The following is a 13022-nucleotide window of genomic DNA, read 5'->3' on the forward strand; positions in this document are numbered from 1 at the left end:
TTACACCATTAACTATGCATTTACCATTGCTGTTAGGACATAATACTGCATCTACTTTGTTGATCTGTGTCATTCTCTGGAATAACAAATGATTAAACAGTGTTAAGTCTAATGACATACATGTCAACAGAATTGGAGCAAAATTACTCAAAAGACTGAAAACAAAATAAAATCACCACACACTGGAATTTTTTTTTTCTTTTGCTCTAAAAAAGACCCTGAACATTTTTAACAGCAAGGTAGAGGTACCTTATAGCCGTTTTATCTGCATTATCTTACATGTAAACATCTAGTATGTCTAAGTGGATCTGAGTGGATTGAGCTTAAATGCGTAACACAGGCTCACATACATATGCATGCATGCACACACACTTCTTTATTACATCTCTAATAGTGATGCACGATATATCGGTGGCCAATTTATTATTTACCAACATATGGATGTTTTTTTTTATTATTGTTATCGGTCCAATGTTGGAATTTTTGCCAAATTTACAACCGATAACTTGGTGCCTTTGTGTGCTTGTGCATATGCACTGACGCCTGTAAATTGTCTGCTGTGTGGACGTTTCCACAGTTTCTGCAGAGAACAGTCTCTGGGATTAAATATTTCTGTGGTGAAAACTAATTTAAAATATGAGAGATGCTCAATACACGTACACACATATAGAGCAGTGGGAACAGACACACAGCATGTTAAACGACAGATACTTTCAAACAAAATGAACCCTTCTTATATAAAACACATGATACAGAGCCATTCAGCATCTGAATGTATTACTAAAAAACAATTACAAACACTCTCTCTCAAAACTACTTTATGACGCTCTCTCCCTCACTCTCTAAATCAAACCCAGTGCTTCACTAATTAGTGCCCCATTAATGCGGAACCAGCAGTAACTGTTTGATAAAAATATACACCTAATACTACACCTAATACACTTAAAGTTTAAATTAAAAAGTACAGAAATGTACAAATATTGAGGAAAAGGCTTGTCCTATGACAACAAGTTTGTTTTGCTTTAATCCAATTTGAATTTGCTTCAATTACAAAAAGACAAAATTATTGGTTATTATCAGTATCGGCTACTCCAAGGTGCTTAATTATCGTATCGGCCAAAAGAAATCAAAATCGGTGCATCCCTAGTCTCTAAGTGTTTCCTCAGTGTTTGGGGGGAGTGGTTATGTCTCTCTACAAGAATGGACTCTACACACTGATGTCTGCCTCCTTCTCATGCAATTACATGTTTATTTAATTACACTCTTACTCAATTACACTTACAGTCATACAGTAATCCCTCGTTTTTCACGGGGGATGCGTTCCAAGACCAACTGCGAAAAACGAATTTCCGTGAAGTAGAGGAAAGATATATTTTTTAATGTATTTAACGAGTATTTGGACTTTTAAAACCCTCCCTGTACTGTTAACAACCCACCCTTTGCATTAAACATCCATCCATCCATCCATTATCCACCGCTTATCCGGGTCCGGGTCGCGGGGGAAGCAGTCGGAGCAAAGAAACCCAGACCTCCCTCTCCCCAGCCACCGACGCCAGCTCCTCCGGGGGTATACCGAGGCGTTCCCAGGCCAGTCGAGACATATAGTCTCTCCAGCGTGTTCTTGGTCTGCCCCGGGGCCTCCTCCCCGTTGGACATGCCCGGAACACCTCTCCAGGAAGGCGTCCAGGAGGCATCCGGACCAGATGCCCGAACCACCTCAACTGGCTCCTCTCGACGTGGAGGAGCAGCGGCTCCACTCCGAGTCTCTCCCGGATGTCCGAGCTCCTAACCCTGTCTCTAAGGGAGAGTCCAGACATCCTGCGGAGAAAACTCATTTCAGCCGCTTGTACCCGCGATCTCGTTCTTTCGGTCACTACCCAAAGCTCGTGACCATAGGTGAGGGTTGGGACGTAGATTGAACGGTAAATCGAGAGCTTTGCTTTTCTGCTCAGCTCTTTCTTCACCACAACGGACCGGTACAGAGCCCGCATTACTGCTGACGCTGCACCGATCCGCCTGTCAATCTCACGCTCCATTTTTCCCTCACTCGTGAACAAGACCCCGAGGTATTTAAACTCCTCCACTTGAGGCAGGATCTCACTTCCAACCTGGAGAGAGCACTCCACCCTTTTCCGACTGAGTACCATGGACTCGGACTTGGAGGTACTGATCCTCATCCCTACCGCTTCACACTCGGCTGCAAACTGGTCCAGCAAGAGCTGGAGGTCCCGGCTCGATGAAGCCAACAAGACCACATCATCTGCAAAAAGCAGACATGGTATCCTGAGACCACCAAACCGGACACCCTCCGCCATTTGGCTACGCCGAGAAATTCTGTCCATAAAAATTGTGAACAGAACCGGTGACAACGGGCAGCCCTGACGGAGTCCAACTCCGACTGGAAACCAGTCGGACTTACTGCCAGCCATACGAACCAGACTCCTGCTCTGTTTGTACAGGGACTGGATAGCTCGTAACAAAGAGCCCAGTACCCCATACTCCCTGAGCACCCCCCACAGAATACCCCGAGGGACACGGTCGAATGCCTTCTCCAGATCCACAAAACACATGTAGACTGGTTGAGCAAACTCCCATGCACCCTCCAGGATCCTAGCGAGGGTAAAGAGCTGGTCCTGTGTTCCACGACCGGGGCGGAATCCGCATTGTTCCTCCTGGATCCGAGGTTCAACTATCGGTCGGACTCTCTTCTCCAGTACCCCCGCATAGACCTTACCGGGGAGGCTGAGGAGTGTGATCCCCCTATAGTTGGAACACACCCTCCGATCCCCCTTTTTAAAAAGGGGAACGACCACCCCAGTCTGCCAGTCCAGAGGCACTGCCCCCGATGTCCACGCGATGTTGCAAAGACGTGTCAACCAGGACAGCCCCACAACATCCAGAGCCTTGAGGAACCCGGGGTGAACCTCATCCACCCCCGGGGCCCTACCGCCAAGGAGTTTCACTACCACCTTGGCCACTTCAGCCCCAGTGATAGACGAGCCCCCCCACCGGGGTCCCCAAGCTCTGCTTCCTCTGCGGAAGACGTGCTGGTGGGATTGAGAAGATCCTCGAAGTATTCCATCCACCTTCAGGTGACGTCCCCAGTCGAGGTCAACAGTTCCCCACCCCCACCATATACAGTGTTGGTGGAAAACTGCTTTCCCCTCCTGAGTCGCCTGACGGTTTGCCAGAAACTTCTCGGAGCCGACCGAAAGTCGTTTTCCATGTTCTCACCGAACTCCTCCCACACCCGAGTTTTTGCCTCAGCGACTGCCGAGGCTGCGAGCCGCTTGGCTCCTCGGTACCTGTCGGCTGCCTCCGGAGTCCCCTGAGCCAACCAGGCTCGATAGGACTCTTTCTTCAGCTTGACAACCCCCCTCACCGGGGGATTGCCACCTCGACAGGCACCGACAACCTTGCAGCCACAGCTCCGTTCAGCCGCCTCAACAATGGAAGTCCGGAACATGGCCCACTCGGACTCAATGTCACCGGCCTCCCCCGGGATGCAGTCGAAGCTCTGCCGGATGTGGGAGTTGAAGATCTTTCTGACAGGTTCCTCTGCCAAACGTTCCCAGCAAACCCTCAGCACACGTTTGGGCCTGCCAGGTCTGTCCGGCATCCTCCCCCGCCATCTGATCCAACACACCACAAGGTGGTGATCAGTTGACAGCTCAGCGCCTCTCTTCACCCGAGTGTCCAGAACATATGGCCGCAGGTCAGATGATACGATTATAAAATCGATCATCGAAATGCGGCCTAGGGTGTCCTGATGCCAGGTGTACTTGAGGACACCCTTATGTTCGAACATGGTGTTCGTAATGGACAAACTGTGATGAGCACAGAAATCCAATAACTGAACACCACTCGGGTTCAGATCAGCGGGGCCGTTCCTCCCAATCACGCCCCTCCAGGTCTCACTGTCATTACCCACGTGAGCGTTGAAGTCCCCCAGCAGAACAATGGAGTCCCCAGAATGAGTGTTCTCCAGCACTCCCTCTAGGGTCCCCAAGAAGGCATGGTACTCTGAACTGCTGTTCGGTGCATAAGCACAAACAACAGTCAGAGCCCTTTCCCCAACCCGAAGGCGCAGGGAAATTATCCTCTCGTCCACTGGGGTAAACCCCAACGTACAGGCGCTAAGCCGGGGGGCTATGAGTAAGCCCACACCTGCCTTACGCCTCTCACCCTGGGCAACTCCAGAGTGAAAGAGCATCCAGCCCCTCTCGAGGAGATTGGTTCCAGAGCCCATACTGTGTGTCGAGGTGAGCCCAACTATATCTAGTCGGTACCTCTCAACCTCGCGCACCAGCTCAGGCTCTTTTCCCACCAGAGAGGTTACGTTCCATGTTCCAAAAGCCAGTTTCAGTAATCGAGGATCGGAACGCCAGGGCCCCCGACCCCGACCACCACCCGATCCACAATGCACCAGACCCGGATTACTACCTCTCCCACAGGTGGTGGGCCCATGAGAGAGTGGACCCATGTATCCCCTTCGGGCTAAGCCCGGCCGGACTCCATAGGTGAAAGTCCGGCCACCAGGCGCTCGCCAAGGAGCCCCTCCCCCAGGCCTGGCTCCAGGTTGAGGCCCCGGTAACCCTGCTCCGGGCAAGGGAGGCTGTGTCCTCGTTATTATCTTTTTCATTCGTGTCTTTATGGATCACTCTTTGTCTGGTCCATCACCTAGGACCAATTTGCCTTGGGAGACCCTACCAGGGGCTATTGCCCCCGACAACATAGCTCCTAGGCTCACGCAGGCACGCAAACCCCTCCACCACGTTAAGGTGGTGATCCAAGGAGGAGTTGCATTAAACAGTCATTCTATAATCTTTTTCAGCTGGAACTACATGTGATATCCTACCAGTTTCTTTAATAGAGTAATTCCTAAGCTGTGATTTATCGTAAGTAAATTTCACTCGGATGTGGACATGTACTGTACGTAAGAAATACTTGTAAATGATATATTGTGTCACCTACAGGCCCAGTCTAATACATGTAAATAATAAAAAAGCCCCCTTAAAAAAAACAAAGTAGCGAGTCCGTGAAAGATGAACCGCGAAGTAGCGAGGATTACTGTACTCAATTCCTCTCATTGAATTATACAACCATATTTAGTTAATTAGTCATTAGCTGCCAAACCAGAGAGAGAGAGAGAGAGAGAGAGAGAGAGAGAGAGAGAGAGAGAGAGAGAAAGAGAAAGAGAAAGAGAAAGAGAGGTGTACATACTGAATGATTGAGAAACAAACAAAACAAAAACGGGAAAAAGTAGAAAATACAGAGAACAGTTTTAATATGTAGGAAGACGAGCCATTAAGACGAGTAACAATAGTGTGATTAAAGGAATAAAGTGAAGACAAGAAAGAACAAAGGAGATGGGATAATGTTAAGGAAACATGTCCAGACACATTCTAGACCGGGGGTGTCGAATCAAATCCACGGAGGGCAGGTGTGGGAGAAGGTTTTCTTTCCAACCAAGCAGAAGTGACACCTGATTCCACCTGTTTTTAATCAATGGAACTAATCAATAGATCTTTCAGTAGTGTGCCGCTTCTGCTTGGTTTGGTGGATTTGGTTTGACATCCCTGTAGTAGACACACGTCCTTTTTTATTAATTAATTAATTTAAAACAATGTACTGTACACTGAAAAATATATCCAGTGTATGAATATCTTTACAAACAATAGACATTCTTTTTTGCACTTTTTGGTAATGTGAAAGTCACGTGAAATAAAGAACAAAATTTGTAGTCTGAATTAAGAGTACGTGTCCTAGAACTGGTCCCTTCACATAAAGGAGGTCATGTTTAAAACATTTTAATACATGGTTTTAATACATAATTACTAACACATCCAGGTCACTAGGTGTCAGTTTAAACAGCTGTTTCATAATATGAAGGATCTCTGGAGGAAACGACTGACTGCTTCTTTAAACTACCTTTATGCCATACTAAGTGGTAGTGCCAGTTTTTCTAGTTAACTGGCAGGAGAACTTAAGGCATAAGATTTCTAAAAATGTCGGTAGTAGGTAAGAGATAATGAAGCAGGAATGTTGTTTTTTCTTGAGCCATGTTTATATCCTCTAGTACAACAACAATCTGGACTAATCTGCAACGAACTTTATGACAGGAAATAGATGCTGGAAACATGGTTACACAGAAAACATTTTAGACTTCATTATTTTAGTGATATTTATGGCTTTATGGTTTAAATGGTAGGTGCAGGTAACAGGTAACGAGCCTACATTTTAAAAAGAAAATAAAATGTACTTTGCTATTAAAATTTTTGATGACATCTTCAGGAGCATTTGTGAAGTCAGGTACTGATGTTGGACATTCTAATCACAAATCTTCCCAAAGTTATTGGATGGAGCTCTATCACCTTCGAAAAAAAAAGTTTTTCTTTGAAAAAAAGTAATAGTTTTTCCAATTTCCTTCCATAATGCAACATTACAAAGATTTACTTACTACAACAGCTCTACATACACCTACTTGTCTGACACAGACACACACGCACGTACTTAACCACACCCTTCTAAGGTTTGGTTTTGCCAGCTGACTTTTGGTTGTTTCTCAGAGTAAGCCAGCATTTGTTTGGTTACAGTGTCCAGGTTCTTAAACTTGTATTCAACAAGCCACAGGCCATAATTACAGCTTTATATAGCTTTAACCTCCTCAAAACATCTAAAAAAGGACAGACCAACAGTAGAAGATTTTCATCAAACTAGGGCAAGAACAACAAATATGTCTTTAAATATGTGAAATTGTTCTTGTTCTTTGGAAGTTTAGGCACACATTTACTCCTATTACACCTCACATTCTCCATGTATTAACAACTTTCATTGCAACATATGCACATTACAATAAGAATTAGTACACACATTATAACAATTATCACTCCATCCATTATTACATGCATTAAAACATTCTGTTCAATGTATTACAACACACCTTACCTCACCTTACTATTAATACATGCATTACTGTAAATTACTATCACACTACAGTCTACCTTACATAGCTTTCTATGTATTTAGGCTCTATACTGATTTCTACAAATATTTGATGCATTTTACAAGCATTTTTAAACACTCTATTTAAATTCACATAGACAAATCTATCAATCTCCTGCCTGTATTTTATTCATCCATTTACTCCTTATCTATAACCTGTTATCCAGTTTAGGGTCATGGTGTGTCTAGAGCAAATCCCACAATCACTGGGCACAAGGCAGGGACACACACTGGATGGGGCGCTAGTCTACCACAGGGTACCACACACTCACACATTCACACCAATGGACAATTTTGTGTAGCCAATCCACCTACCAATGTGAGTTTTTGGTCTAAAGAAGTAAACTGGAGCTCCTGGAGGAAACCCATGCAACGTGGGTAGAACACCCTGGAGCAGGTCTGGGAGCTTAAACAGTCCAGGCCCATCACCCATTGATAAACAACTGATGCGTTCAACACAAATCACTATAATGGAATCCCTAAGCTGTTGAGCAGCTGAAATCCCAAATCAAGCAAGAATGGGACAAAATTTCACTTTCAAAACTACAGCAATTATTCTTCTCAGTTCCCAAGCTATCACAGAAAAGAGGTGATGCAACACAGTGGTAAACATGCCCCTGGCCCAAATTTTTTGGAAAGCATTTCTGGCATGAAAATCTAAATAAAATAAATAAATAAAAAATAATAATAAAATAAAAAAACTATAACATTTCAGAGTTTCAACCTAAAAACTGCTGTCTTAGTACTATTTTTCAACTAAATACATTTTTACATAATTGCATTTTGTTTTCATTTACATTTTACTCTGCTTCCAAACTTCTGGATATAAGGTTTGTAAATAAATTGCCATGTGAAATTGTACTATATGTTTTGGAACATATTGCTTTCTACATTTATGAAGAAATACTGAGAAATAAAACTAATTTTATATTTGACGCCAAGACAATTAGTTGCCTCCTGAAACCAAGCCAATGTTCTTCCATGATGAAGCAAAGGATCTATGGCTCTCTCTTTTGGTATACAGTCTCTCTTCAGTAGTACTTAGCTGTTTTTTGGTTTGACAAAGGGTGAATCACATTTCCATAAAAAGTTTCTGGAGAAGCAATGACAGAGGCTTTATTCCCCCATTACAGGTCTATGAAGCATCACAGTGATTTTAAGGTTGTGCATTTGACATAAATATATAAAGACATGTGACGTGGCAAGAAGAACTCGTATGCCATTTATCACCGTAATTTGTCCCTTCCACACTTAAAAATACTATTGCTTTTAATTAAATAAATCTTTAAGGTCAGCTGCTTTGAGCAACTTTCTTCGGAAAGATTTTGAGTGTACTTCACATACTACACGAAATGAAGAAACTGAAGAAAGTTTTTATCAGGGTTTGGCCTTACTATCCTGTGATTTCATGACACATCACCTGACAAACATTCAGCAGGATGTTACTGTGTGACATGTGTGTTTTATGACAATGGCAGCGTTTGTATAGTAGAGGAACTGTGAGGATACAAACGATTGTTTTATTCTTCCAATTGTACAAAGCTTTAAATGTAAGAGAGGGATGAGGAACAAGCTAATGACCACATGCTTAAAAATTAACTTAAGTAAAATGAAATTTACACCGACCTGAGTAGTGTTTAACTATGAAAAAAGCCACAAAAAGCAAAAAAGATAACAGAACAAACAAGACCTGCAAAGGAGTACAAAACTAAAAAAGTAATAATTTAAACACTAAATACTGTTCGACTGTTTGAACAAACTCTTACTTCTCATTTACAGAGAATTAGAGAAATTAGGAAAATTAGAGAAAAGGAAGCGCAATAGAAGGAACAATTAAAAGAGAATGAAACAGAGAGGGAACAAGTGAGAGCAAGAAAAATGCAGAGAGAGAGAGAAAAAGATAAATTTAGGCAATGAGTTAGTGTTACAGTATCAAATGTATTACATCACACACAGGTCTTAGTTTTGTTTGGTGAGAGGAAGTCATTGTGGCTGGAGATAGACATGGATGATGTCAGCGAGGTCACAAAGTTCACAACATCAAAAGAAGTGTGAGGGTCTGTGTGTGTGTGTGTGTGTGTGTGAGAGAGAGATAGATTCTCTGTCTAACTGTTCCACTGGTTTGTAAAAACAGCAGTGGCAAAGACAGTGACTGTTGTTGGATCAATGTGGCCCTGATCAATCAGCATTCAGTTAAAAGTATGGAATGGAGAACTTCAAAGAATTAGAAAAAAAAGAAGCTTAAAAATCATAAGTTCCAAGAAGATATCATAAAAAAAATTAGCATGAAGCAGAGAGAACTTATAACAAAAGTTAATATTCAGAGTGAAGTTCTAACAAATTTTAGCTTACAAAAGTAGTTCCAGGAGATTTGAACATTTCATAAAATTAAGTAAAAACAAGAATCTGTGACTTGTTAATTTTCTTGAACATTTATTTAACTTTTAAATCATTTCCACGTTTATTTTTTAAGCAACTTAATTGTACTTTATAAACAAATTTATAATGTATTGCCTGCAATACAATCAAAAAAGTTGCATTGTTTTAAAACATTCAACAATAAAAAGGTAAATATAAATGTAATAAAAATGAGCAGCTACCAAAGACTCAAATTTTTTCAAGTAAACTTTTGATTTGTTTGGTCTGCGGTCTGCTGCTGTATCAAGAAATGCTACATGGAAGACTATTATACAATTAGCAAGATACACATTGATTCTATGGAGAAACCAAGTTCTCTGGGTTGAATCTCATCTAAGGTGTCCTGAAATACACTGGAAATGTGTGATGTGGCCAGAGGAGTGCATGCTTTAGCGTGATTTGTGAAAAAAATGGACACAAAATTCCCTGTGTGAGAGGGATTATCCATATCGTTAGCATTGTAAAGTGCAAATGCTAATATCATGGCATGGGGGATGCATCAGTGCCCATGGCATAGGCTTAACTGATGTGGATGCATACTTAGGCATTTCACATAGACTGCAAGACAATGTCAGTCCTCATTCTGCACATGCTACAACAGTATGACTTTGCAGACATAGAGTGCATGTGCTTGACTGGCCTGCAGACCATTTCTGTCTCCTAAGATACATCACGAAGAGGAGACCCTGACAATTGTGACCTTGGACTGTTGAGCAGCTCAAGTCTTGTATCAAGTAAGAATGCACAAATTTGCAACAATTTATCATCAGTTGCAAAATTATTAAAAGCGTAATTCAAAGCCAAGATGCTGTAACACAGCCTCTGTCCTAGGTGTGTTTAAGGTATCAAATTCTACATGTGTTTATTTTTGAAAATGATACTCAAGTAGATAACTGAAAAAATTAGAAATATTTTTGTAATTTGGGGGCGGCACGGTGGCGCAGCCGGTAGTGTTGCAGTCACACAGCTCCAGGGACCGGGAGGTTGTGGGTTCAAGTCTGTGAGGAGTTTGGCGTGTTCTCCCAGTGTCCGTGTGGGTTTCCTCCGGGTGCTCCGGTTTCCTCCCACGGTCCAAAACATACATTGGTAGGTGGATTGGCAACTCAAAAGTGTCCGTAGGTGTGACTGTGTGAGTGTGTGTTGCCCTGTTAAGGACTGGCATCCCCTCTAGGGTGTGTTCTTGCCTTGCGCCCAGAGATTCTAGGTACACTCTGGACACACCGTGACCATGAACTGGATAAGCGGTTATAGATAATGATTGAATAAATGAATGAATGAATAAAACATTCCCAAGTAGTGAGTTTCCTTGAACTTTGAATGAGTAATGTACTGAAAAATGACTGGATAGATATCAGGGAGCTAAGTTTGGAATTACATTGTCCAGACAATCGTCAACATACTCTGTCCAAAATCTTTGTCAGTAAACAAAACACTTGCATCTGTATCATCTTTAAGTCCAGATGGCCTGGAAACGTGCTGTGGTGTGACAGGTCCACTGTTCAGATTTATTTTAGAAAATATTGGACATTTATCTGAGACAAAGAGGAAAAGTGTCAAAATCGGATTGTTATCAGTTAAAAAGCAGCACCCATCATGCTATGGGGTGGGTTAGTGCCAGTGGCATCAGTGCCATGATGTCTTTTACAGGGAGGTTTTATTCAGAAATATAATGCCAATCTATATTCCACACTTGTTACATGCTAGACAGGACTATTATTTCTCTTGCAGAAAACAACAGAGAAAATCATCAATGCTCATACCAGGGTTCTAACTTGCAGGTACATCAGCATTACACTCAGACAAACATGCAGACACGCAAGCACATTCCTCTAGGTCAGCTCACCTTAAAGCTGGTCAGTTCCTGTTGTGTGAAGCCATGGCTGTGGATAATCTTCATCTGCTTCACTAAAGTACTTTTACCACTCTCTGCAGCACCTATGCGCAAACACACATAGGCCAGGTCGCTTAATCCACAACTCCTTGTATAATCAATATACATTCATAGACCCCACATCCCTTGTCCATGTCTGTCTGTCTGTCTAACACTTCTCTCACTCACCACTGAATCCAAACACTAAGCACTTACCCCAATAACTGTTAAACTGGACTAAAGGAAAAAAAACACAAAGAGATGGTTTCCCAGACAAGGATTATGCCTAGTCTTGGACTAAACAGCATTGAATTGTGAGTTTACATTGAAAGGGGGATATAGTCCAGGACTAAATATAATCCCTGTCTGGGAGGTCCCACCTAAGTGTTGGAAGTTATTGCCCTTACCAAGCAGCAGGATTTTGACGACATTCATCTCCTTCTTGGCGAACATGTACAATTCTCGGTCTATATGAGCACTGTGGATCTTCGCCCTTTTGCCTTCCTCTGTGATCTCGGAGCTGAAACACAGCCCCATCACTCAAACACATCTCACTCTCACAGGCAAAGCTACACAAACACACACGCACATTCACAATATTAGTCTCACTATACTCGTGACAAAACAGAACATTATTCTAGGTGCTGAAAAAAGGGCCTGCAAAAAATTCTATTTATATATGATCGTCAGGCAACACACACACACAGATGTATGTGTCACTATATTTCTAGGGACTTGCACAGACATCTGTGTAACCTAACTTGGGTAATAATATACCTCGACATAATCTCAGCCTGTCACCAAACGGCAGCCTTTCTGCTCTTGCTCGCTGCACTTTTAAAACCGCTGAACGTCTACACTTGTCCTACGATTCAGAGACAAGCAAACACAGATGTCGGGTTTCTCTGTATTTGTGAGGACTTCTCAATTACTGTAACCAAGCAATGCTAACTCTAAACATAAACTATAAACCTTGGCGTAACCTCGGTACGTTAAAAAGTATAGCTAGATTTTCAAAAGAAGTATGGCTATGTTATTGCTATATTTTCAAACGAGAACCAACAATAACATTTTAAAAATCTATTTATTTCAAGAACATACACAAGGGTTTGATGGCCCATATTTACCTCAAATGGAGGGAGAAAGTCGGGAATAACTTCAAATACTTCCAGAAGTTTCCCTGTCAGCTCCATTTACTGCAGTGTACAACTCCCCGGTTTCTTTATACTTTGGAAGTGTCATTCAAAATCAGCGCCAAAACGACTTTAACTTATGCCCTGTTAAATAAAATGAAACTAGATGGATTCATCTCAACCGTTACTGTATGTCCTCCGAAGTTAAGATCACTCTAGCCGTTAACGTTACCTGAGTTCAGCTTCTCTCCAAATCTAAGTTCAATCCCATTCAAAAGTTTTCGAAGTTTAAAATAAAGTCTTGAACTCAGTTCGCGGTTTCTTTCTTCAGCTTTAAAAACACTGAAACGCTCGTTCAAATGTATAATATCATCTGAAATCCCATTTCTTTCTCATTGCCTCTTTACTGGTAAATCTCTCGACGCTGACACGATTGTTGTAGTGTTTCACGAAATAACACACCATCGCCCAAATCAGCACCCCGCGGGCTTCCGGTTCGTACTGGACATGACGTCACTTGGAATCGTTTAAAACATTCTGCTTACCTGGATTTTTCTACACTGTCCGCTTCATCAGATGCTTTTCCCATATACGTG

The 13022-nt window shown here is 42.3% G+C and overlaps 1 protein-coding gene across 1 annotated transcript in view; it reads right to left on the minus strand.

Annotated features, from left to right (window-relative positions):
• The window catches only part of LOC136676482 (guanine nucleotide-binding protein G(o) subunit alpha-like), a 44337-nt gene extending 31500 nt beyond the window's left edge, over positions 1–12837 (minus strand). The window contains exons 1-4 of the mRNA XM_066653544.1: positions 12659–12837; positions 12421–12570; positions 11701–11862; positions 11267–11358 (exon numbers count right to left, since the gene is read on the minus strand). Coding sequence (XP_066509641.1) covers positions 11267–11358; positions 11701–11830 — 222 coding nt within the window. The 5' untranslated portion in view covers positions 11831–11862; positions 12421–12570; positions 12659–12837. The remainder of the gene's footprint in view (positions 1–11266; positions 11359–11700; positions 11863–12420; positions 12571–12658) is intronic.
• Between the last annotated feature and the right edge of the window lie 185 nt (positions 12838–13022).

The sequence above is a fragment of the Hoplias malabaricus genome, chromosome X2, assembly GCF_029633855.1.
Source record: "Hoplias malabaricus isolate fHopMal1 chromosome X2, fHopMal1.hap1, whole genome shotgun sequence".
Taxonomy (NCBI): Eukaryota; Metazoa; Chordata; class Actinopteri; order Characiformes; family Erythrinidae; genus Hoplias; species Hoplias malabaricus.